The sequence below is a fragment of the Sceloporus occidentalis genome, unplaced genomic scaffold (assembly GCF_023333645.1).
Source record: "Sceloporus occidentalis isolate IW3139 unplaced genomic scaffold, rSceOcc1.0.p SCAF_20, whole genome shotgun sequence".
NCBI lineage: Eukaryota > Metazoa > Chordata > Lepidosauria > Squamata > Phrynosomatidae > Sceloporus > Sceloporus occidentalis.
The window spans coordinates 7,062,079-7,083,516 of NW_028317000.1; the positions used below are offsets into that span (position 1 = coordinate 7,062,079).

The window sequence follows — 21,438 nt, forward strand, 5'->3', positions numbered from 1 at the left end:
TCTGGAGGTCCCAGAAGATAATGTCATAAATCTGTGTCTAGATACAGGACCATCGCCAGATGCTTGTGATCCCCTCCATTCTCCACCAAGAATGGAATAGCTGCTAGGGACACTTATTCTAGCAAATCCGGCAGACAGGGAGTGGGGGGTGGGCTTTAGCTTTTATGGTGGGAAGGAAGGACTACCAATCTCCACTACTATCAAAACTGTCACCAACGGGATGCCACCTAGAGTCTGTTCCCTGCCCACTTTGCTTTTAGGCCTCCTGGAGAAACCCAGTTGTTTTGGCCTCCCCTTTCCTTTTGGCATCTTGACCATACTCCAGTATTGCTTGGCCACATGTGTCCCACTTTTCAGCTGTAAGATGTTGGAGGGGATGCGGTCATCCACATCTTGCCACACCTGGGTTTAGGGCATTGTATTTAAAAGATGGCAATTTGAAACCAGCGGAAGCTCAGGAAGAATCTCGAATGCACAGCAGGTTTTTTAGGCCAGTGTTACACAACCTGTAAACATCTACCACATAATCATTGCCTTGAGGCAGGTACACAGTAGACCATATATTAATAAATGAGACGTCATGTTGTTGAAAATGATGGGCTGTCACCATTTTTACCAGCCCAAAAAAACAACAAAAATGATCCAAGGCACACTCTTCTCATGAAGGACTTTTAAAATAGGTCGTGTATTTTGCAAACATGAAGTGCTCACAATTGCGCATTCTGGAAGGGGCTGGAAGGACATTTCCACCATCTAAAAGAGTCCTATCCTAAATTCTTCAGGGATCCTTCCAGGACTGTGGTTACTGCCACATTTTGGAGGCCACTAATGGGTTCATAGCATAGTATCCTTTTCTGTGCAAGGTAGACCATTTGGAAGGCACATGAGAATCAAAAGGAAATTTTGTTACGCTTACACAGATTTTCAGCATCCTTATCAATGGGGATATTGATATTGACCAACTAGTTGTTTTTTTTGGGGGGAGGGGGTATTCGTGCCACTCAGTTCTGGTTGTCTAGTTTTTCAAATAGAAACACAAAACAGCCCTCTGTGTTTCCATGCAGCTCAAGATTATTTGGTCCATGTGAGGAAGACCGATATCAGAGCCTCCTGAAGTATCAAAAGAAGGGATCTCTTGTGAAAGTCCTGGTCTCCCACAAAACTGGGGTTCATGCAAGACCACAGAACTCTTGTGAGATGCCATCCTCGTTCAACACTTGAGGTGAGCCATACATAGGTCTGGTTCATGCACTGCGCACCTCATAGACTCATGGAACCATAGAGTTGGAAAGGGCCCCAGGAGACATCAAGTCCAACCCATCTGCTCAAAGTAGAAGCTCCAGATCCAGGATCCCCAGCAACATGGAGTTCTCCAGACCCTTTTTGGAGACCTCCAGAGAAGGAGACCACAACCCAAATTTCTGTTATTGCAGCTTATATCACAGGCTATGGCTATTTTCATTGACACAGAGCTATTAAATGCATTTCAAAAACAAGTTACTCATACAGTCCCCTTGCTATCCAAGCCAATTGTCTGGATTTTTAAGTCTTGGATTTAGGTGGAAAAAGACAGTCACGGGCCCTTTACAGATTAGAAGAAAGGGCTGGTCAGAGACTGTCCCTTTCTCCAACAGATCATTGCTGCTGCAAACGCACAACCGCAACAACGATCTGCTGCAAAAAGGAGCTCTAAAATGGAGCTCCTCACACGACTTCTCCAAGGTGCCATTTGCTTCCTGGGTTGTCGCGGTGATGTGTCTTGTGCACCACGCCATTTGGACTCATCGCACAAGACACATGATACACTGAGTCAAGATGGTGCAGCACATACATATTAGGATTCGGGAACATGCAGTTGCTGTACACTCCTGAACCCTAAAATCACCGCCGGCACGCTATAAAGCGCCCATTTGTACCGGGCCACAGACAGATAGTAGCCCTAGTCAGAAGAAACCTATTAGTTAAAGTGGTGGAGTCTCCTTCCCTGGAGGTCTTTAAGCAGAGGTTGCATGGCCATCTGTCAAGGATACTAAGATTGAGAGTTCCTGCATGGCAGAATGGGTTTGGACTGGATAGCTTTTGGTGTCTCTTCCAACTCTATGGTTCTATGATTCTATGAATGGCTTTGTTTAAACCTATCTGCTATATGTAAATCTTCACTAATTCCATTCAACAAGGTGGGGAAAACTCATGTTAGCCATTTTCTTTCCAATGCAAGAAGCTTTTTTAAAAAAAAGAAAACAGTTTTTGGAGATTATTTCAAGTCAAGACTTATTCTGCGCACAATTTGCACATCGGATTTATTTAATTGTTTTTTTAAAAACACAGAAAACAGCCTTTTCTCTGGAGGAAACAATGTTTTCCGCCCATGTTATAAGAAGATGATCGTATTGCTTTTAAAGCGCCTTTTCCACAACGGGATAAAGGCTCGTTGAATTTTAAACTGGGTGTTTTCGCACTCGTCGGGGGCCAGGCAAATGCAAGCGACATGCAGCCCGGATCTCAGCCACGCTTATCCAGTGGCTTTTCCAAAACGAGGTTTTGCAAAGCCCCTGGATACGCATAGCTGCGTACGGGATTCCCTCCGCAATCGGCAAGTGCGCTATCACTCAGTTTTCAAATTCAGTGTGCCTTTATCCCGCTGTTGGAAAAGGCGCTTTAAAAGCAATGGGATACTCTCCTTTGTGTGACCCCTGAAACCCTCCTCCCCAAAGCCCTCAAATGGAGAAGGCTATTGGAAAACATTATATAAATACTGATAATATTAATCTCGAAGGGGGGTTTAACTTATTAATGTTATAGTTTTGGATTGTCCTCAGTTGTAGCAATGAATTGGTACAAATGACTTAATGAAGAATGTATAAACATAAAACATGCATTAGAAAGAAATCCTACAAGGGAACACACACACATTTTGCAATAGGAATTATATTAATCTTTTTCTTTGGGATGTTACTCGTTTCAGCTTTGAATTTAACATTTAACATGTTAAACATTTGATGTGTACCTAACAACAAATACTTACGTGGAAACCATTTAGAGAGGTTCAACGGTGGAAACCTTTCGCTTCCCTTCCTAATGAGATACTATTGGAAGTACAAAATGTTTCAAGCTTGCAATGTGCTGCTATGAGATACTGATATTCTTAATATGGTTTAAACGAAGATCAATCTTATCTCTGTAATTATATCTTTAATTTATATGTTGTTGTTTTTTAAAATGCAAAATTAATAAATACAAACATAAAGAGTAAGGCTGATTTTTCAGCAATGTTTCTTGCCAAAACAAGGCCAAACCCCCCAGAAATGGCCCACTAAAGTACTGGTTTCCCTTACACAAACCTTCAAAGCTCTCAAAACAGGAGGAAGAGGGAAGGAGGAGGTAGTAGATAAGTAGTAGATAGGACCAGGTGGAAGATGAGAGACCATGTATGCCACCTTGAGCTCATTGGATGAAAGGCGGATCTCTAACTAACCATAAAGAAGGACAATTGACAACATCCTGAAGGTTTCCTCCTCAAATCTTTATTGTATTATAGAAGACTCAGCCAAAGAGAGTGTTGTAAGTCTGGGGATGTGGATTGACTGACGCATTGGATCTCCATGTCTGTGGCTTCACACGCTCACTACTACATCTCAGGTTCTTCTTCCAAGGATGGTTTGAGCAAAAAGGATAAAATCCCTGAGACTGAGATATCCCATTGCCTTAAATTTACGCTACTTGTCCAAGGAGAGGATTGAAGGTGATAAGTTCCTTTTGGTAGCATGTTTGAGAAGGAAAGGAAATAAGGAAGATAGTGAGTACACACCAGGGAGGTATCTATCAGACAGTATTAAGACCCATCTGTATCTCCTCAAATTATCCTTACTAATGGTGTTGGTTATTACCTTTAAAGCCCTACATGGTTTGGGTCCAGGTTGCCTCCAGGATCACTTTCTCCCATATAATCCCTTATAGTCGGGTCCTCTGGCGGACATTTACTCCAAACAGCCAGGACTATGCTACTATATATACTCATGTATAGGTCTAGACATTTGAATCCAAAATTTGACCTAAAAAAATCTGAATCAACTTATCCATGGGTCAAACAACTGTACTTTAACTCTCCTAAAAATAGAAACCACCTTCTGGTGAAAGGCAAGAGTGTAATCTATCATTATTATACTTTATGTTTATAGGGCTGTAGATTTGCACAGCGCTGTACATACTATTAGTCTTATACTTTATTAATCTCTCCTAATCTGTCCTAGAAGTACTGACCCTGCTCTAAATAATAATAATTATATATATATATATATATATATATATATATATATAAAAATTTTATCCCGCTTTTTGCCAAGCAATCAAAGCGGACTACAATAGACTAAAATATATCCATATATACATAGTAACACCCCCCCCCTTAAAACAAGATTAAACAGTATAAAACTAAAAATAACATTTTAAAAATCAAAACAATAACCATGGGCAGAGTTCGATAATAATAATCTTCTCTTTCATCCATCCATCCATCCATCCATCCTTCAGTGTGAACACAGACATTTATGCCTCTTGCAATTTTCTATGTTCTTTGACATTGTCTTCCTTTGGTTCATCGTTTAGATCCATTTGTTATGTGACCATAAGTCTTACTCTTACTTTTGCCCACCAAAATAAAGTGGATATTTGGATGGGAAGGGAGTTTATTGGGCCAAATCTTCCAAAGGCACCAAGTTTCATTTGATCTTGGGAGCTAGGCAGTACTTTCATTACTTTAGTCCTTTAGTTAGTACTTGGAGGAGAGACCGACAAGAAATCCCAGCTGCTGCAGGCTGTGTTTCAGAGGAAAGAACTGGACAAACCACTTCTAGGTCCTCATTACCTAAGAAAGCCCTGAGAAATGTATTTGTCCATCATAAATCAAAAGGAGACTTAATGTCTCTTACAGACAGTTGAACAGAAAGAGAGAGAAAGGTCCAAAACACACGGCAGATATAACCCAGTTTGGGACTGCTTTAACTGCCCTAGCTCAATGTGAGGGAACCTTGGGAATTGTAGTTTATTGTGATACCAAAACTCTTTGACAGGTAAGGCTAGATGTCACACAAAACTACAACTTTCAGAATCCCCTACCATTGAGCAAAGCAGTAAAAGTGGTCTCAAACTGGGTTATTTCTGCAGTGAGTTTTGGTCCATAGATGCTGTAACGGAGCTATCTCATGATGATGATGATTATTAATTATTATTATTATTATCATGAGATAGCTCCGATAATTCCCATTTATTCCAGGGATCCTTCCAGGACTGTGGTTAATGCCACATTTTGGAGGCCACTAATGGGTTCCATAGCATAGTATCCTTTTCTGTGTAGGGTAGACCATTTGGAAGGCACACGAGAGTCAGAAAGAAATTTTGTCATGCTACACAGATTTCCAGCATCCATATCAAGGGGGATATTGATACTGACTGACTAGTTTTGGAGGCGGGGGGGGGGGGGGGATTCATGCCACTCAGTTCTGGTTGTCAGGTTTTTCAAATGGAAATAATTCCTATTTATTCACATTGTTCTGGAAGAACCCTCCTTTCCATTCTGGAACCTGGATTATTTTCCCTCTACTTGCACCGGAAACACGATATGTGAAACTTGGCATCTCAAGGTCCCTATCCCTTTTGAGAGGCAGCATGGTGGCCGACAAAAGGGAAGACCTTGCATTTGTCTAGTCCCAGAACAAGTTGGTGAAGGAAACGGGTGGCATGCAAGGGAAGAGCCGTTCTCTTACCATTGGTATCTCCACCGGTGGGGACACGAACCTCAGTGAATCCATGACAGTCCTGTTGTCCATGTTGAGTTCTTCCTATTCACCTGAGGAATAGATGAACACAGACATATTGTTAGCGGGACTTCTTCCTCTGCCATTTCGCCGGCAGAAGCGGAGCCCAGAACATATCCGACAGCAGTTACACGTTGAGAACAGAAGGAAGAGGGACTTCTCCCGGTTGTGCATCAGAAATTAAAGTGGCCAGGGACAAAATAATAATAATAATAATAATAATAATAATAATTATTATTATTATTATTATTATTATTATTATTATTATTATTATTTTCCTGCCTCTCTCAGGTGGATCATAGAATCATTGGGGCAGGATTACAACCAATAGAATGCATACAAAACCTATCGATAAAATACAGTACAGTAGCAATTACCTTAAAACTAACACTATCATCAATTACAATAACAATACAGTCATACAGGAGTCATTCTTACCAGCCCAAAACAACAACAACAAAAACATGATCCAAGGCAGACTCTGCTCATGAAGGCTTTTTAAAATAGGTCGTGTATTTTGCAAACAGGAAAGTATCTAAGAGAGTCCTATCCCAAATTCTTCAGGGATCCTTCCTGGACTGTGGTTACTGCCACATTTTCCTTACCTGTCAGAGAGTTCTGGTGTCACATTAAGCTACAGGTCCCAGGATCCCCTCACACTGAGCTAGGGCAGCTAAAGTGGTCTCAAACTGGATTATTTCCAGTGTGTTTTTATAGAATCATAGAACTGTAGAGTTGGAAGAGACCACAAGGGCCATCCAGTCCAACCCCATTCTGCCATTCAGGAACTCTCAATGGACCTTTTGGATCTTTCTCTTTCTTTCTGTTCATCTGTCTGTAAGAGACATTAAGTCTCCTCTTGGCTTAGTGGTTTGTCCAGTTCTTTCCTCTGAAACACAGCCTGCAGCAGCTGGGATTTCTTGTCAGTCTCTCCTCCAAGTACTAACTAAAGTACTAAAGTACTGGAAGTACCGCTTAGCTCCCAAGATCAAATAGAATCAGGTGCCTTTGTAGTATTTGGCCCAATAAACTCCCTTCCCACCCAAAGATTCACTTTTTTTTGGTGTTCAAAAATTTGGAGCATGATGGGTCTCAGAAAAGAAGGTCTGGGCAGAGACCCAGAGGAGGAACAACAGAGACTGGAAAGGTTGGCACAATGCTCTAGTCTAGGAGGATGTGCCAGATTTATTCCTTGATACGTATTTTAACCTGAATTTTGACACGAAAGATATTCAGTGGAAATTTTTTCAGGATGACAAGGATTTCTTGACTTTGAGGAATGCATGAAAGATACATCTGGGTTTGTCTTCTGCTCTTACATCATGTATTGTTTTTAATCAATAATCATTAAAATTATTTAATCATCGATTGAGGAGAGGAACAACAGCGATTAACAGACAACACCAGTTGCAAAGGCATCAGTTAAAACACACATCAAGATGAACAAAGATTAAAATAATCCACGTTTAACAATCATGGTTTAAAATTCCCAGTTTAACAATCATCTGGATAAATCTGCCAGAAGAGACTGGCCTTTAATGGTCTATTAAATTTGGAGAGGGTTTTCGGCTGTCGAATCTCTTCTGGAAGGTCCTTCCACATTTTAGGGGCGGCTGAGAAAAGAGTCCTCTGGATGAAAGTAACTACTGTAGATACTCTACTATAAGTTGATCTCATGTATAAATCAGGTTTTGGGAGCCAAATGATGGATTTTTATAAGACCGATGGATAAGTTGAGAGTAAGACTTACGATCACATAAAAAAAGGATCTAAAGAATGAAACAAAGGAAGACAATGTCAAAGAACCTAGAAAATTGCAAGAGACATAACTGTTTGTGTTCACACGGATGGATGGATGGATGGATGGATGGATGGATGGATGGATGGATGGGTAGAGGTCTGTGGTCACCTTTAACTAAAAGTTGCACTGAAAGACCTAGAGTTTCCTAGAGAGAATACAGTGCACCCGCGTTATATGCGGGCACACTATATGCGGCTTTGAGTGTATGCGCTCAAGCTGTGGGGAGTGCGAGGGGTGCAAGGGACAGCATGTCCCATCTGAATGAATGGGGTGTGCACCCATAGTGTGTGTGCGCTGCTGCGCCACTGTGCCACCATGCTCATGAGCCCCATTCACTTGAATGGGACTTAAGCATAGGTGGAATTTGCCTTATGTGGGGTGTGTGTGTGTCCGGAACAGATTCTATGCGTTAGGGGAGGTTCCATTGTACTCTACTAGGCCTTTGTCGTTCCTTCAGTGCAGTTCTAAGGTCAGGGTCTGGCGGGTGTTGACCACAGAGTGGAGGACCTAGAGATTCCTAGGGAGGTGTCCTCTCAGGTCTAAAAACAGAGTTTTTGTTATTTGTGGTTTCTCCATATTCACGGGGGCCCTAACCCTAGCGAATTGGGAAGGACATGCATATATATATATATATATATATATATTCAGAGAACGTTTGGCATTGCCTTCCTTTGAGAGAGCATGGTTTGCTCAAAGTCACCCAGTGCGTTTTCCATGACTAAGTTAAGATTCGAACTCTGGACTCCCGGATTCCAAATACAATGCTCAAAATACTATATTTCACCTGAAATGTTGACATATATTTAAGTATCTTGTCTAGTTCTGACTGCAACCCACCGACTCTGGAACCACCAGCCTCCACTGGCTTTCCAAATTTCTATCCTATTTTTTGGAACTGCATTCCACCTTTCCTCACTTTTGGGACCATCAAAAGGTGAGGGACTCGGATGCAGAAGGCTTTCCGAAGGTATTTTCCAAAGGTACTAGGCAAGAAGAAGGGGCGGTTTATGGATGATTATTTGTCACGACTAAAAATATCTTATGCAAATCAGGATTAGACTCGGAGGAAGGAGGTATGAACATTAGCAGAAGGAACACCGACAATTTCAGCTATGCAAATGACACCATACGACTAGCAGAAAATACCAAAAAATCTGGAACAAGTACTGAGAAAGTAAAGGAAGAAATTACAAAGGCAGGTATTGATTCCTGTACATTAAGCAAACAAAAATAATGACCCAGAAAATCCTAAAGTAAACAACGAAGCCACTGAAATGGTTCAAGATTTTCCATATCTTGGCTCAGCCATTAATCCGAATGGATTAAGAAATGAAAAGACTAGGATTTGGAAAGGGCGCCTGGGAAGGAACAAGACAAGATCCTGAAGTGTAAAGAAATATGATTGAATACTAAAGTTAGGCTTGCCCATGCCATCCTATTTCCTATTTCTTTTTATTAAATATTATCTTTATTTCCTTTCTTTAAAATAAATGGTATATATATATATATATATATATATATATATATATATATATATATAGCCTTTTTTCTCAGCCTAAACACTCTTCTATCATATATTAATATACCAATTTTATTACCTAGATAGATTTACTATTGCTAACTTTCTATTTGTTATAGCCACGCACATATTTCCTATTTCTATATAAGGCTGTGAAAGCTGGACAGTAAAGAAACCAAATAGGAAAAAAAAAATCAACTTATTTGAGATATGGTCCTGAAAAGGAGTTCTTCAGAGACCATGGACTACTGAAAAGAGACAAATAAATGGATCCTAGAGCAAGAAGCCAAGATGACTAAACCGAGACTGTCATACTTTGGCCAAATCATGGCTCACAGAATCATAGAATCATAGAATCATAAAGTTGGAGGAGACCACAAATTCTGGGCACCACAATTCAAAAAGGATGTTGAGAAGCTTTAGCGTGTCCAAAGGAGGGCAACTAAAATGGTGAAGGGTCTGGAAACCATGTCCTATGAGGAACGCCTTAGGAAGCTGGGGATGTTTAGCCTGGAGAAGAGAAGGTTAAGAGGTGATATGATAGCCGTGTTTAAATACTTGAAGGGATGTCGTATTGAGGAGGGAGCAAGCTTGTTTTCTGCTGCTCCAGAGAAGAGGCTCCCAAACAATGGATGCAAGCTCCAGGAAAAGAGATTCCAGCTCAACATTAGGAGGAATCTCTTGACAGTAAGGGCTGTTCAACAGTGGAACACACTCCCTCAATGGAGGGTAGTGGAGTCTCTTTCCTTAGAGGTCTATAAGCAGAGGCTGGATGGCCATCTGTCGAGGATGCATTGATTTTTGAGTTCCTGCATTGCAGGGGGTTGGACTGGATGGAACTTGGGGGTCTCTCCCAACTCTATGATTCTATGACGCTATAACAGAATTTCATGACAACAGAATATGCTGCCTCGGATTGTGTTTAAGTCTCCTTCTTTGGAGGTTTTTATCTGCCGGGGTTGTTTTGGTTGTGTATTCCTGCATGGTGGGGGATTGGATTGGATGGCTCTTGGAGTCTCTTTCAACTTTATGAGTCTATGATTCTAAAAACACAGTGTATCCTTGTCTTATGAGGGGGATTCCTTCCAGACCCCCCACCCCCTGCACAAAGCAAATTCTGCATATGCATGAATCATAGAGTTGGAAGAGACCTCAAGGGCCATCCAGTCCAACCCCATTCTGCCATGCAGGAAATCTAAATCAAAGCATCCCCGACAGATGACCATCCAGTCTCTGTTTAAAGACCTCATTGAAACTAATGGGGCTCAGGTGCATGTGCGCCACGGACACGTGCGCCATTTCCTGCTTGTTATGCGGCTTTCAGGCAGCGTAAGCTGAAAGCCACGTATAGGGCGCCTGCGTATGACATTACGCCTTGTACATTAAAAGACAGTAGATTTAAAAAATATATGTTGGTGGGCCAGATATGGCCTACAGTCATCATGGGACCCACCTAGCTCTTAACCCATCTGTCGGGGCCATCTCTCAGGGATCCTTTGATTGAGATTTCCTGCATGGCAGGGGTTTGGACCATGATGGCCCTTGGGATCTCTTCCAACTCTATGATCCTATGATTCCAAAAACAGTTCCAGGAAAGGCATTCTAGTTATTGCAATCTGATCCAGCTGAAACATCTTTAACACATTAGACACCATCCGGTTGCATGTTTGTAAAAACAGAAGCATCCCACATGAGCACAATGCATGCACAGACGTCTTGCCATTGGGTCTACTACGCCTTGTAGCTGGTGTGCTAGAAGGGGGAAGATAGGTGAAGGTGTGGTTGTTTGGACAGTTACCAAACAGGTGGAAAATCACACCCGGAAGAATAAAATGGGTAAGAATCAAAGTCTGTAATCATTTCTGAGTGTTAATAAATCAAAGTGCTGCAGGTTGCCAACACTGGTTTCATCATCACCTCTGTCGAAATCCAGCTCCAAGGAGGTATATAAACTAGGCTGGCAGCAGCTTCCGAACATCACAGCCACCTCTTGGAATCAGCTGCCGAGTTTGGTGAGTCTTCTCTTTACTTAGGACCTCTTAGCATGGCATAGTATGGCATAGCATGGCATAGCACATCATCTGGCATTTCTCCAGGCATCCATTCTCTTGCTCCAGGAGACTCTGGGGAATGGCACAGGTGGAGTCGATCTCATCCAGAACATTGGTGGCAGAACCTGGGGAGGAAAAGGTGGCTCTTTGGGACTTTGTTGTTGTTGTACACCCTGAAGTCATCTCCGATCCCATCACAGGTTTTCTCAGCAAGATTTGTCAAGAGGAGATTTGCCTTTGCCTTCCCTTGAGGCTGAGAGTGTGTGACTTGCTCAAGGTTTCCAAGTGGAGATATGAATTCTGGTCCCCAGTGTTGTAGTCCGACACTGAAACCACTAGGCTTCATTGCCTCTACAACTACCCAAACCCATTCCACATTTCCCCAGGATTCTGGGAACTGCAGTTGGAATGGCTTCAACAGTTTTGATGAATACAATGGTGTTTAATGCTTTGGCAGAAAACCCCTTGCATCAGGCTGTGCTCCACGAAATGACAAAAGAGGAGGCAGCTCTCTCTCTCTCTCTCTCTCTCTCTCTCTCTCTCTCTCTCTCTCTCTCTCTGTGTGTGTGTGTGTGTGTGTGTGTGTGTGTGTGTGTGTGTGTGAACTCTGGCCCTCCAGGTGTTTTGGACTTCAGCTCCCAGCATCCCAGACTATTGACCAAGGTGGCTGAAGCTTCTGGGAGCTGAAGTCCAAAAACCTAGAGAACTGAGTTTGGACATTGCTGCCCTGAACCCTTTCAATTTTGGTATCCAGAGGGATTCCTGGAACCAAACCCCAGCCAATACCAATGGCCCACTGTAAGTGTCAATACATTTCGGCTGTGCTTATGTTATTGTAAATGAAGGTATAATTTTAATGTTGCTTGTTGTTGATGTCACAACTATTGCCATTACATCCATGGAATCATAGACTCATAGAGCTGGAATGGACCACAAGGGCCACCAAGTACAACTCCCTGCCATCCAGAACTACACAATGAAAGCACCTCTGATATATGGGAATGATAATTTATGAATAAGATTAGTACAAAAAAATAAAATCCTTCCCAAATTATGGAATGTCCTGTCGGAGAAGATCCGAAACATTACCAATCTTGATAGCTTTAAAAAGGCTGTCCAGACGGATCTTTTCCGACAGGCCTTCCCTGAGTAACGCACTTGGTCACCCGTCGATACGGACCACCATACGGAATGGACCAGGACGCCCATCTCTCTGTCGCTGTCCGACTGTTTTAATAACCTAGACGATATTTTATTACTGTCTGTGAGAATTATAATATTGTTGTTGTTTTGGAGGGAGGGATAATGGGCCTTATTTTATTTTGCATTGTTGTATTTTAGTGTGTTGTAAGCCGCCTTGATCCTGTCAGGGAGGAGGGATAAAATACAATATTTTTATTGTTATTATTGGCGGGATTCAGACTACCAGAAAGAGGCAGCTGGGAGCCGCTACTCTTTTTTGTGTAGCCGCACCGCAGCAACCAAATTGCACAGCGCGGTTGCACGAACAGGAGCGCTGAAAAGCGGCTCCTTTTTGTGTCACCATAAACAGCTGGTGGCGGCACAAGTACGTCGCTGCCGTGCAGCTCCATCTGAACACCACACAGCAGTGATGTCATAGCTGTGTGCACCATCTGGATGGTGCCATACAGCTATGGCGACGTGCTAGGGTTGCGGGGCATGTGCATGCGCCACCCCGAAGCAACCTTAGCACATTGCCATGACGCCCCAAAGGGCCGTCTGTACAGGGCCATTATTATTATTATTATTATTATTATTATTATTATTATTATTATTATTAAAACATCACTAAGGATTCAGTATGGTGTGATGTGGGAGGAGGTCAATGAGGGGAGGGACACCATGGGTATTGGACTGGGGAATGCCAACCCTAGTGATGCCACTGGCTAGTTGCAAACCTCTTTCCATCCCATTCCACATTTCAGCCTTTCCAGATTGAAAGCCATACAACATGACCACCACAGCTCATGCGCATGGGTCAAATGCTCCGCCAAGCTTCACCCTGGAGAAGGCGATGGAGATTGTTATCAACATCTACCACCAGTATTCTATCCGTGAAAACAAGGATGACTGCTTGAGCCTCAAGGATATGACCGAACTCCTGAAAGACCAGGCTCCCACCTTCCTTGCTGCTTGTGTAAGTAAATCCCAACTGTCCCAATTTTTGGAACAGTTGTGCAAGGACACATGCCAAAGCAGGAATCGGTAGAAAGTCTTTCTAAGATCAGGCCAGGATACTTGTGCACTTGGGGCACATGTAAAAAAAACACATGGATGCAATCGACACACATTTATAACAAAATGCGCACAGTGTTTGCAAAACAGACTATGTATATATATATATATATATATATATATATATATATATATATATATATTGCATGCTGTTGACATAGATGTTGTAGCAAATTGCATATTGTGGTTGAGATAGCTCATTCGGGGGACTGTGCATGTTTCAGACTCTGAGCTGAATTGTCCCTTAGAGAAACTGCACCCGAAAAAACACCAATGTTTGCAACGTGCCCATTTCAAGTAAATGTAAGAAGCTGGAATGAGATTGGCACACACCTTTGAACCAAATGTCAGCCTCATGAATGCAATTGGTGCGCCTGTTGTAACAAAACCTAAACTGATGTGCATCTTTGAGCAAAATGCAAGTGACATGAATGCTATCAACAACCCATAGTTTCACAAAAGTTAAAAGGTATTAGTGAAATTGACAGACTCACTTGGAGAAAAGGTAAGCAGCATAAGTGCCATGGACACACCTATTTCAACACAACACAGCACCAGTAAAACCAGCAGGCACAACTGAACAAAACGTGAGTCGAACAAATGCCACTGATGTGCCTTTTTAAACAAAGCAGCATCAGTGAAAACAATAGGTATACTTGAGCAAAATGTAAGTACAGTTGGCCTTCCGCACTTGCGGCATTGATTTATGTGGATTTGATTATATGTGGGTTTGGTTAATATGTTCTCTCTAGTAATCTAGGTCAGTGGTGGCGAACCTATGGCACGTGTGCCAGAGGTGGCACTCAGAGCCCTCTTTGTGGGTGCATGCACCATCGCAGAGTTTGTCAGAGTTCATTACTAGACAGCCAGAGGCATGCGGCACTTTGTGATAAATAAGTGGGCTTTGGGTTGCAATTAGGGCACTCAGTCTCTAAAAGGTTTGCCATCACTGCTCTAGGTCCTCCAGCGCAACTCTGCCATACGTTGATTATAGAATCACGCTGGCCAACCTAGAGATTCCTAGAGAAAACAATTCACTAGGCATTTGTAGGTCCTCCAGTGCAATTCTATGGTCAGCTTCTGCTGAATGTTGGCCATAGAGATATGCTGGAGGACCTAGCGATTCCTACAAAGGTTACAAAAATGTGGTATTTTATTTGCATTCCCCCCCCCTCATTTTCACGGGGGTCCTCTAACCCCAGAGAATTTGGAGGGCCACTGTAAAATGACTATTATTAATGATGATGATAATAATAACAACAATAATAAATTATTTATATCTCGCCTCTCCCTACGGATTGAGTGAAATTGACAGGTACGCTTGAGCAAAAGGTAAACAGCATGGATGCCACCAAAACTGGCGCACAGACCTATCAACAATTGCTTAGCCTAGATACAGTTGTGTTCAGAGGAAGGCATCTTTTGGCTGACAGGTTTTGATTTTCCTGCAGGAGCATTTGCTGAACAAATTGTGTTTTTTGTTTCCGCCTGCACAGAACCGGAGCCGCCCAGGCTATATCCAGGAGCTCTTCAAACAAGCAGACGTTGACAAGAACAAGCAGCTGACTTTCGAGGAGACGGTGCGCGTGATCGCTATCCTGGCCGATGATGCTCATCGCATCAGTCACAACGAGGACCGGTGCGGGCCAGACAAGGACTGATCTCCATCTCCTCTCAGAAGATTGCATTGCAACATATATATTAGAGCCCCTTTGTCTTACTATTCCCTGGTTATAACAGCCTTCTGGAAAGTGGTGGAGGGAAGCTATGGGTCTCCAGATCTTCTGGCCTACACTTCCCATTATTTCTTCCCATTGGGTTAAGTCGAGTTCTGGGAGATGAAGGCCGACAACATCTGGAAGCCCCAGCATTCCCTAATTCTTCCTTAGGTGATCGAAACCTCTTAGGTGACTAAAGTCTCAAACATCTGGGTGACAAGAGTCTGAGAGCCACAGGCTTAGACCACATGGAAAGCTGCTTTTCAGTCCTTTCTATAAAGGCAATGTTTGCTTTCTTTGGGTAGCATCCACTTTGATACTTGTTCTGTTCACTCAATAGAAGGTCCAATTCCAGTAGCAATTCGCCCCATGTTTCATTAGCCCCTTATGAAGCATTTGCCTCAATGTTAGGTCAACACATCCTTACTGTTGCAGTTTGGATAAAGATGGGCTGAACAATGTATATGCTTTGCAATGATATCCTCAAAATGATGAATAAAGACACCATATAACATTCTGAAGGACTTTGGATCAAATATTTTGTTGTCTTGTATGGGAGAGGGAGAGTAGTTCATTTGTGGGTGACACAGATCTAAGTGGGTTTGGTGCTTCATTGGGATGGACATTGTGAGGGCTTCCACTAATCCCACCAGTGGCACCAAGTGTGAGGACTTCCTTTTGTCCCACCTCTATGGCATCAAACGTGGGGACCTTCTAGATCAGCGGTTCTCAACCTTCCTAATGAAGCAACCCTTTAATATAGTTCCTCATGTTGTGGTGACCCCCAACCAATTGGCTTGGTCCCTAAGACCATCAGAAATATGTGCTTTCCGATGGTCTTAGGCAACCCTTGTGAAAGGGTTGTTCAAACCACAAAGGGGTTGCAACCCACAAGTTGAGAACCGCTGTTCAAGATGTTTCCATAGTTCCTGTGAGTGACTTTATTCATTTAATTTCCCTACCACCAGCCTTGGATAACCACCACAGATGCCATGCATCTGAACTCACGCTATCCAAGATCCCTTATGTTCTTGGAGGCTGGAGTCCAGTCCAAGGGTCACACAGTACCAGTCAGTCAGTCACAGCAAAGGGCAGAAGCAAGAGCATAGTCACAAGGCAAGTCAAAGGGTCAGATAACCAGAGTCATGAATCAAAGAGCAAGGAACCCAGGAACAACAAGGTTGCAAGGCCAATTGTCAGCTACAAAGAACCTCTGCAGCTGGAGGTCTTTTAAAAGGCCTCTGCTTCTCTCAGCTGAAACCTATTAGCTCTCCTCTTGCTTCTAGCCGGGAAGAATGCCTCAAAGATTCCTTGACCTGCCTTTGCTCCACAGGTCCTAGCACCTGCAGCCTAGAGTCTATAGAGTCTGTTTCTCCCTCTGCAGCTTCATGCTGAGCCTCCTCTGAGACTGCAGATCCAGGCAGCCCCAGATCTGCCCCTGTCCCAGCCTCCTCCATGTCTTCAGAGTCAAAGGGACTGTACAGACGGGCAGCTCCATGCTGCCTGTCTTTACCCCTCATTGCCACCGCGCCAACCGTACCGCATGGCACCAACGCACTCACATGCCCTGATGGTGCCACTTCCGGTGAGCGCCTTTTGGGCATGTGGATGCCCGGACATCATCATTATGCCCCCTGTGTGGGTGGGGCCGTGGCAAGATGGCACACAAGTGCCACTAGTAGGGCTGGGCACGTATGGACACCCAGCCCTACTGAGCCCTAAAATCGGTCCCAAGATGGCTCTTTTTGCCCGTTTGTATCTGGCCTAAATCCTCTGGCTGTGCCTCTTAAGTCAGGCCCAGGGCAGTCCATGACAGCTAATAATAATAATAATAATAATAATAATAATTTATTTATATACCGCCTTTCCAAAGATCAAGGTGGTTTAACAACATAGTTAAAAACATCCACAATACAATTAAAAACCGACAATAAAAGCAGGATAAAACACAGTTACATTATCCCCCAAAGAAATAAAAATCTCAAGCCAGCTTCCAATGCTGTTGAGAGGTGAGGGGGGAGAACTTCAGGGGTCAGGGGTATGCCTGCTGGAACAAATATGTATTCAACCCCTTCTTGAATTGGTCCAGCGAGGCGGCCGAGCGGAGCTCGCCGGGGAGCGAGTTCCAGAGCTTGGGGGCCGAGGTGGAAAAGGCCCTCTGGATGGTGGTAGTATATCTGGCTTCTGGAACCCTTAACAATTGCTTCCCGGCTGACCTGAGTGTGCGAGGCGGATTGTATGGAGAGAGGCGGTCCTCCAAGTACCCTGGGCCCAAGCCATTTAGGGCTTTATAGGTAATAACCAACACCTTGTATTGCGCCCGGAAGCGAATAGGCAGCCAGTGAAGGTCTCTAAGGACCGGTGTTATATGACTGGTCCTGGAAGTACCAGTGACCAGTCTTGCCGCCATATTCTGCACCAGTTGCAGCTTCCGGGTATGGGACAAGGGTTGCCCCATGTAGAGCGCATTGCAGAAATCCAAACGAGAGGTTACCAGAGCATGTACTACCGTTTCAAGGTCCTCCCGGCCCAGGTAGGGACGCAGCTGGCATATCAACCGAAGCTGATAACATGTGCTCCTGACCGTCGCATCCACCTGTGGTGTAAGGTGGAGCAACGAGTCAAGAAGCACCCCCAGACTGCGAACAGAGTACTTCACGGGAAGCGTGATCCCGTTCAGGACAGGTGGAAACACTGCCATCCCCGGGCCCGGAGAACCTATCACTAACACTTCCGTTTTCTCTGGATTCAAACTGAGTCTGTTTTCCCTCATCCAGCCCATTACCGACTCCAGACAGGCAACGAGAGGAGAGATGCTATCCCTGGTCACTGAATCAGTCAGGGACATAGAGAAAATTATTTGGGTGTCATCAGCGTACTGATAACCCCGCGCCCCATGTCTCCGGATGATCTCTCCCAGCGGTTTCATGTAAATGTTAAAAAGCATGGGGGACAGAATGGCTCCTTGAGGGACACCAGATGTAAGGGCCCTCTTATCGGAGTACACTTCCCCCAGCTGCTCCATCTGGAACCTTCCCGAGAGGTAGGAGCAGAACCACTGGAGCGCAGTGCCCCCAACTCCTAACTCTCTCAGGCGCTCCAGAAGGATACCATGGTCAATGGTATCGAAAGCCGCCGAGATGTCCAAGAGCACTAACAGGGACACGGTACCCCTGTCCATGCCCAGACGGAGATCATCGACCAAGGAGACCATGGCAGTCTCAACCCCGTAGCCCGCTCGAAAGCCAGTTTGAAATGGATTTAGATAATCCGTCTCATCCAAGATCGATTGAAGCTGGATTGCAACCGCCCTCTCGATCACCTTCCCTAAAAATGGCAATAGCGATACTGGCCGATAATTATTATGCATCAGGGGGTCGAGGGAGGGCTTTTTTAGCAATGGTTTTACAGTGGCCAATTTTAAGCTAGATGGAAATTGCCCGTCCCTCAGTGATGTATTAATTATACGGTGTAACATGGAAGTTACTACCGTTCCCCCCTGAGATGCTAGCCACGAGGGACAGGGATCGAGGGAGCAAGTTGTCTTCCTAACACTTCTAAGGATCTTGTCTACTTTCTCGGTACTAACAGACTCAAAATGATCCAGTACAACCAAGTCCACGGACGATCTGGAGACCTCTACTCTGGTATCTGCACTAATACTAGCATCAAGATCAGCCCTTATCCGAGAGATTTTATCCGCGAAGAAGTTGTTAAATTGGGCACAGCAGGCCTTAGATGGTTCCAAGATAGGGTTCGGTGCAGGAGGGAGCCGAGTAAGTTCCCTCACTACCCTGAACAGCTCTGCTGGACGTGACTCCGCGGACGCTATATGTGCAGCATAGAACGAATTCTTTGCTGCATCTATCGCCTCTCCATAGTCCTCCAAAAGAAGGTCTAGGAGAGCCTTGTCGGCTAAGCGCAGATGTCTACACCAGTCACGCTCTAGACGTCGCAGCACCCGCTTCCTGGCCCGGAGGTCTTCCGTATACCAGGGCTGTTTTTTGGAAGCAGGCCTGAGAGGATGCTTGGGAGCGATACTGTGTATAGCCCTGGAGAGATCAGAGGCCCAGATGTTAGTCAGGGCATCAACAGAATCGCCGTCATTTCCAACCATATACCCCTCTAGGGCTTCTTGGAACCTTTTGGGTTCCATCAGCCTTCGAGGGTGGACCATCCTAATAGGTCCGCCACCCCCGGGGGGGATCTGGGTAGATGCCTTGATTTTAGCCTCCACCAGGAAATGATCCGTCCATGACATGGCGGAAATATTGGTTATTTCCACCCACGGAATTTCCATGTCCGTACAAAAGACCATATCAAGTGTATTACCCACAGAATGCGTAGGCCCCATGACCAGTTGTGACAGGCCCATGGCTGTCATGGTTTCCATGAACTCCCGAGCCGCACCTGTTGGAATTTTGTTGGCTGCGAAGGGGATGTTGAGGTCCCCCAGGACCAAAAGCCTGGGGGACTCCAGCACCAGCTCCGAGACCAACTGTGTCAGCTCAGTAAGGGAGTCTGTTAGTGCACGGGGTGGCCGGTAGACCAACAGAATCCCTAAACTGTCTCTGGCCTTCAGGGTCAGGTAAATACACTCAATATAGGAAGTTTGTTGGAGATGGTTCCTGGATAGGGACAAGGTGTTCTTATGGATCAAGGCAACCCCCCCCCCCCCCGCCCACCTAACCTGGTCTGGTCCTTCACTGAGTAACTGGCAGGTAGGGCCTGAGCCCACACAGCTTCCCCTTCAGGCCCAAGCCAGGTCTCAGTTATGCAAGCCAGGTCACAGTTGTTATCCTCCAGCAGATTGTAGATAATGTGGGACTTGTTTTTAATGGACCTGGCATTGCACAGGAGCAGAGACAGGGTTTGTGGTACGGTTGGAATGACCCTCAGATCTCTTTGGTTAGGAGAGGGACTGGAAGGAGAGATAGATATTAAGCATCGATCTCGCCTTCCCCTGTAACGCCTGTCCACTCTCCTACTGCCATACCTCCCCCTGCCCCACACTACTCCAATAGGAGCCCCGCTCATACCAGAGGAATTACCCCCTGCCTCCCCAACCAAAGCACATCCCCCTTCCATACCCCCCTCCCCCCTCAGAACAGCAGTGATGACAGAGGGGAGATAAACCAATCATCCTCTGTCTTAATGCTAGCATGGGTTCGCCTCTCCAGCCTCCTGCGCGGTCACATATATGCGCAACTGCGCAGCTGCGGAGATGCAGTCCGAAGGCGGCTCCTGGGCCGGTGCGCAGTTGCGCACCTCTAACAACCCAGGAAGCCGCCCGGCAAATTCACAGCTCACAGTCAGCAGTCCTTGGAGGCAACATTAATTGTGGGTACCCTTCCAGGACCCTTACATTTTGGGCAACACCAAGCCAATATAATCAACAGAGAGGGCTGATGGGAGTTGCATTCCAAAAGTCTCTGCTTTAATGCAAACCTATAAACTGATGCAAGGATGTTTTATTTATTTTTTAAAAAGTGGAGTGGCAATGAGATTCTTGCTCTTTTCATTGCTATAGATGGTGAACCTTTTAGAGGCCGAGTGCCCAAACTGCAACCCCAAACCCACTTATTTATTGCAAAGTACCATGTCCCCCTGGCTTTCTAGTAACAAACTCTGGTAAACTCTGTGCTGGGATGATGGCACATGTGCCCACAAAGAGGGCTCTGAGTGCCACCTCTGGCACGCGTGCCATAGGCTCGCCATCACTGCTATAGACTCACCTCTCTACCTGGAAGGAGTGCGGAACAGGTTGTTCTCAATACCTGGGAGCTCTGAATGAAATTCTGACACTACTCCGAAAGTTTGGAAAAGCCGAGGGTCTTTTCATGGCTGCCCCTCAGCTCTGGAATTCCCTTCCTAGGATAGCTAGAATGGGCCCTTCCTTGCTTTGCTACAAATGGTGATTTCCCCCCCCCCCCCAGCAATTTTTCTTGCCAAAACAGGGCAAAAACCCTCCAAATGGCCCACTAATGCAAACATTCAGAGCCCCAAACATTCAGAGCTCCTGAAATAGTTTACAAAACTGTTAAATGAAGAGGAGGAACAGGAGGTAAAGGAAAGGGCAGGCTGGAAGATGAGGACCATGTGTGCCACCTTGAGCTCACTGGATGAAGAGCAGGATAGAAATCTAGCTAACAATAATGTCGGTTACAAATAATAATGACACTTATGAAGAAGATAATGAAGACAATTGACAACTTCCTGAGGTTTCCTCCTCAAATCTTTATTGCCTTATAGCTCCATCAGATAAAGAGAGTGTTGTAAG

The 21,438-nt window shown here is 44.7% G+C and overlaps 1 protein-coding gene across 1 annotated transcript; it reads left to right on the top strand.

Annotated features, from left to right (window-relative positions):
* Positions 1–11,121: 11,121 nt before the first annotated feature.
* LOC149301853 (protein S100-A7-like) lies at positions 11,122–15,657 on the top strand. Its single transcript, XM_089483657.1, has 3 exons — positions 11,122–11,145; positions 13,131–13,342; positions 14,937–15,657. Exons 2-3 carry the CDS (start codon positions 13,157–13,159, stop codon positions 15,099–15,101), a joined length of 351 nt encoding a protein of 116 aa, XP_089339783.1. The 5' UTR covers positions 11,122–11,145; positions 13,131–13,156; the 3' UTR covers positions 15,102–15,657.
* The last annotated feature ends 5,781 nt before the right edge of the window (positions 15,658–21,438 follow it).

What these genes read in the sequence shown, in the direction of transcription:
- LOC149301853 (XM_089483657.1), top strand. Translation starts at nt 13,157, where the DNA reads ATGACCACCACAGCTCATGCGCATGGGTCAAATGCTCCGCCAAGCTTC. An exon ending in CCACCTTCCTTGCTGCTTGT is followed by an intron (nt 13,343 to 14,936) that starts GTAAGTAAATCC and finishes CCGCCTGCACAG; the next exon opens with AACCGGAGCCGCCCAGGCTA.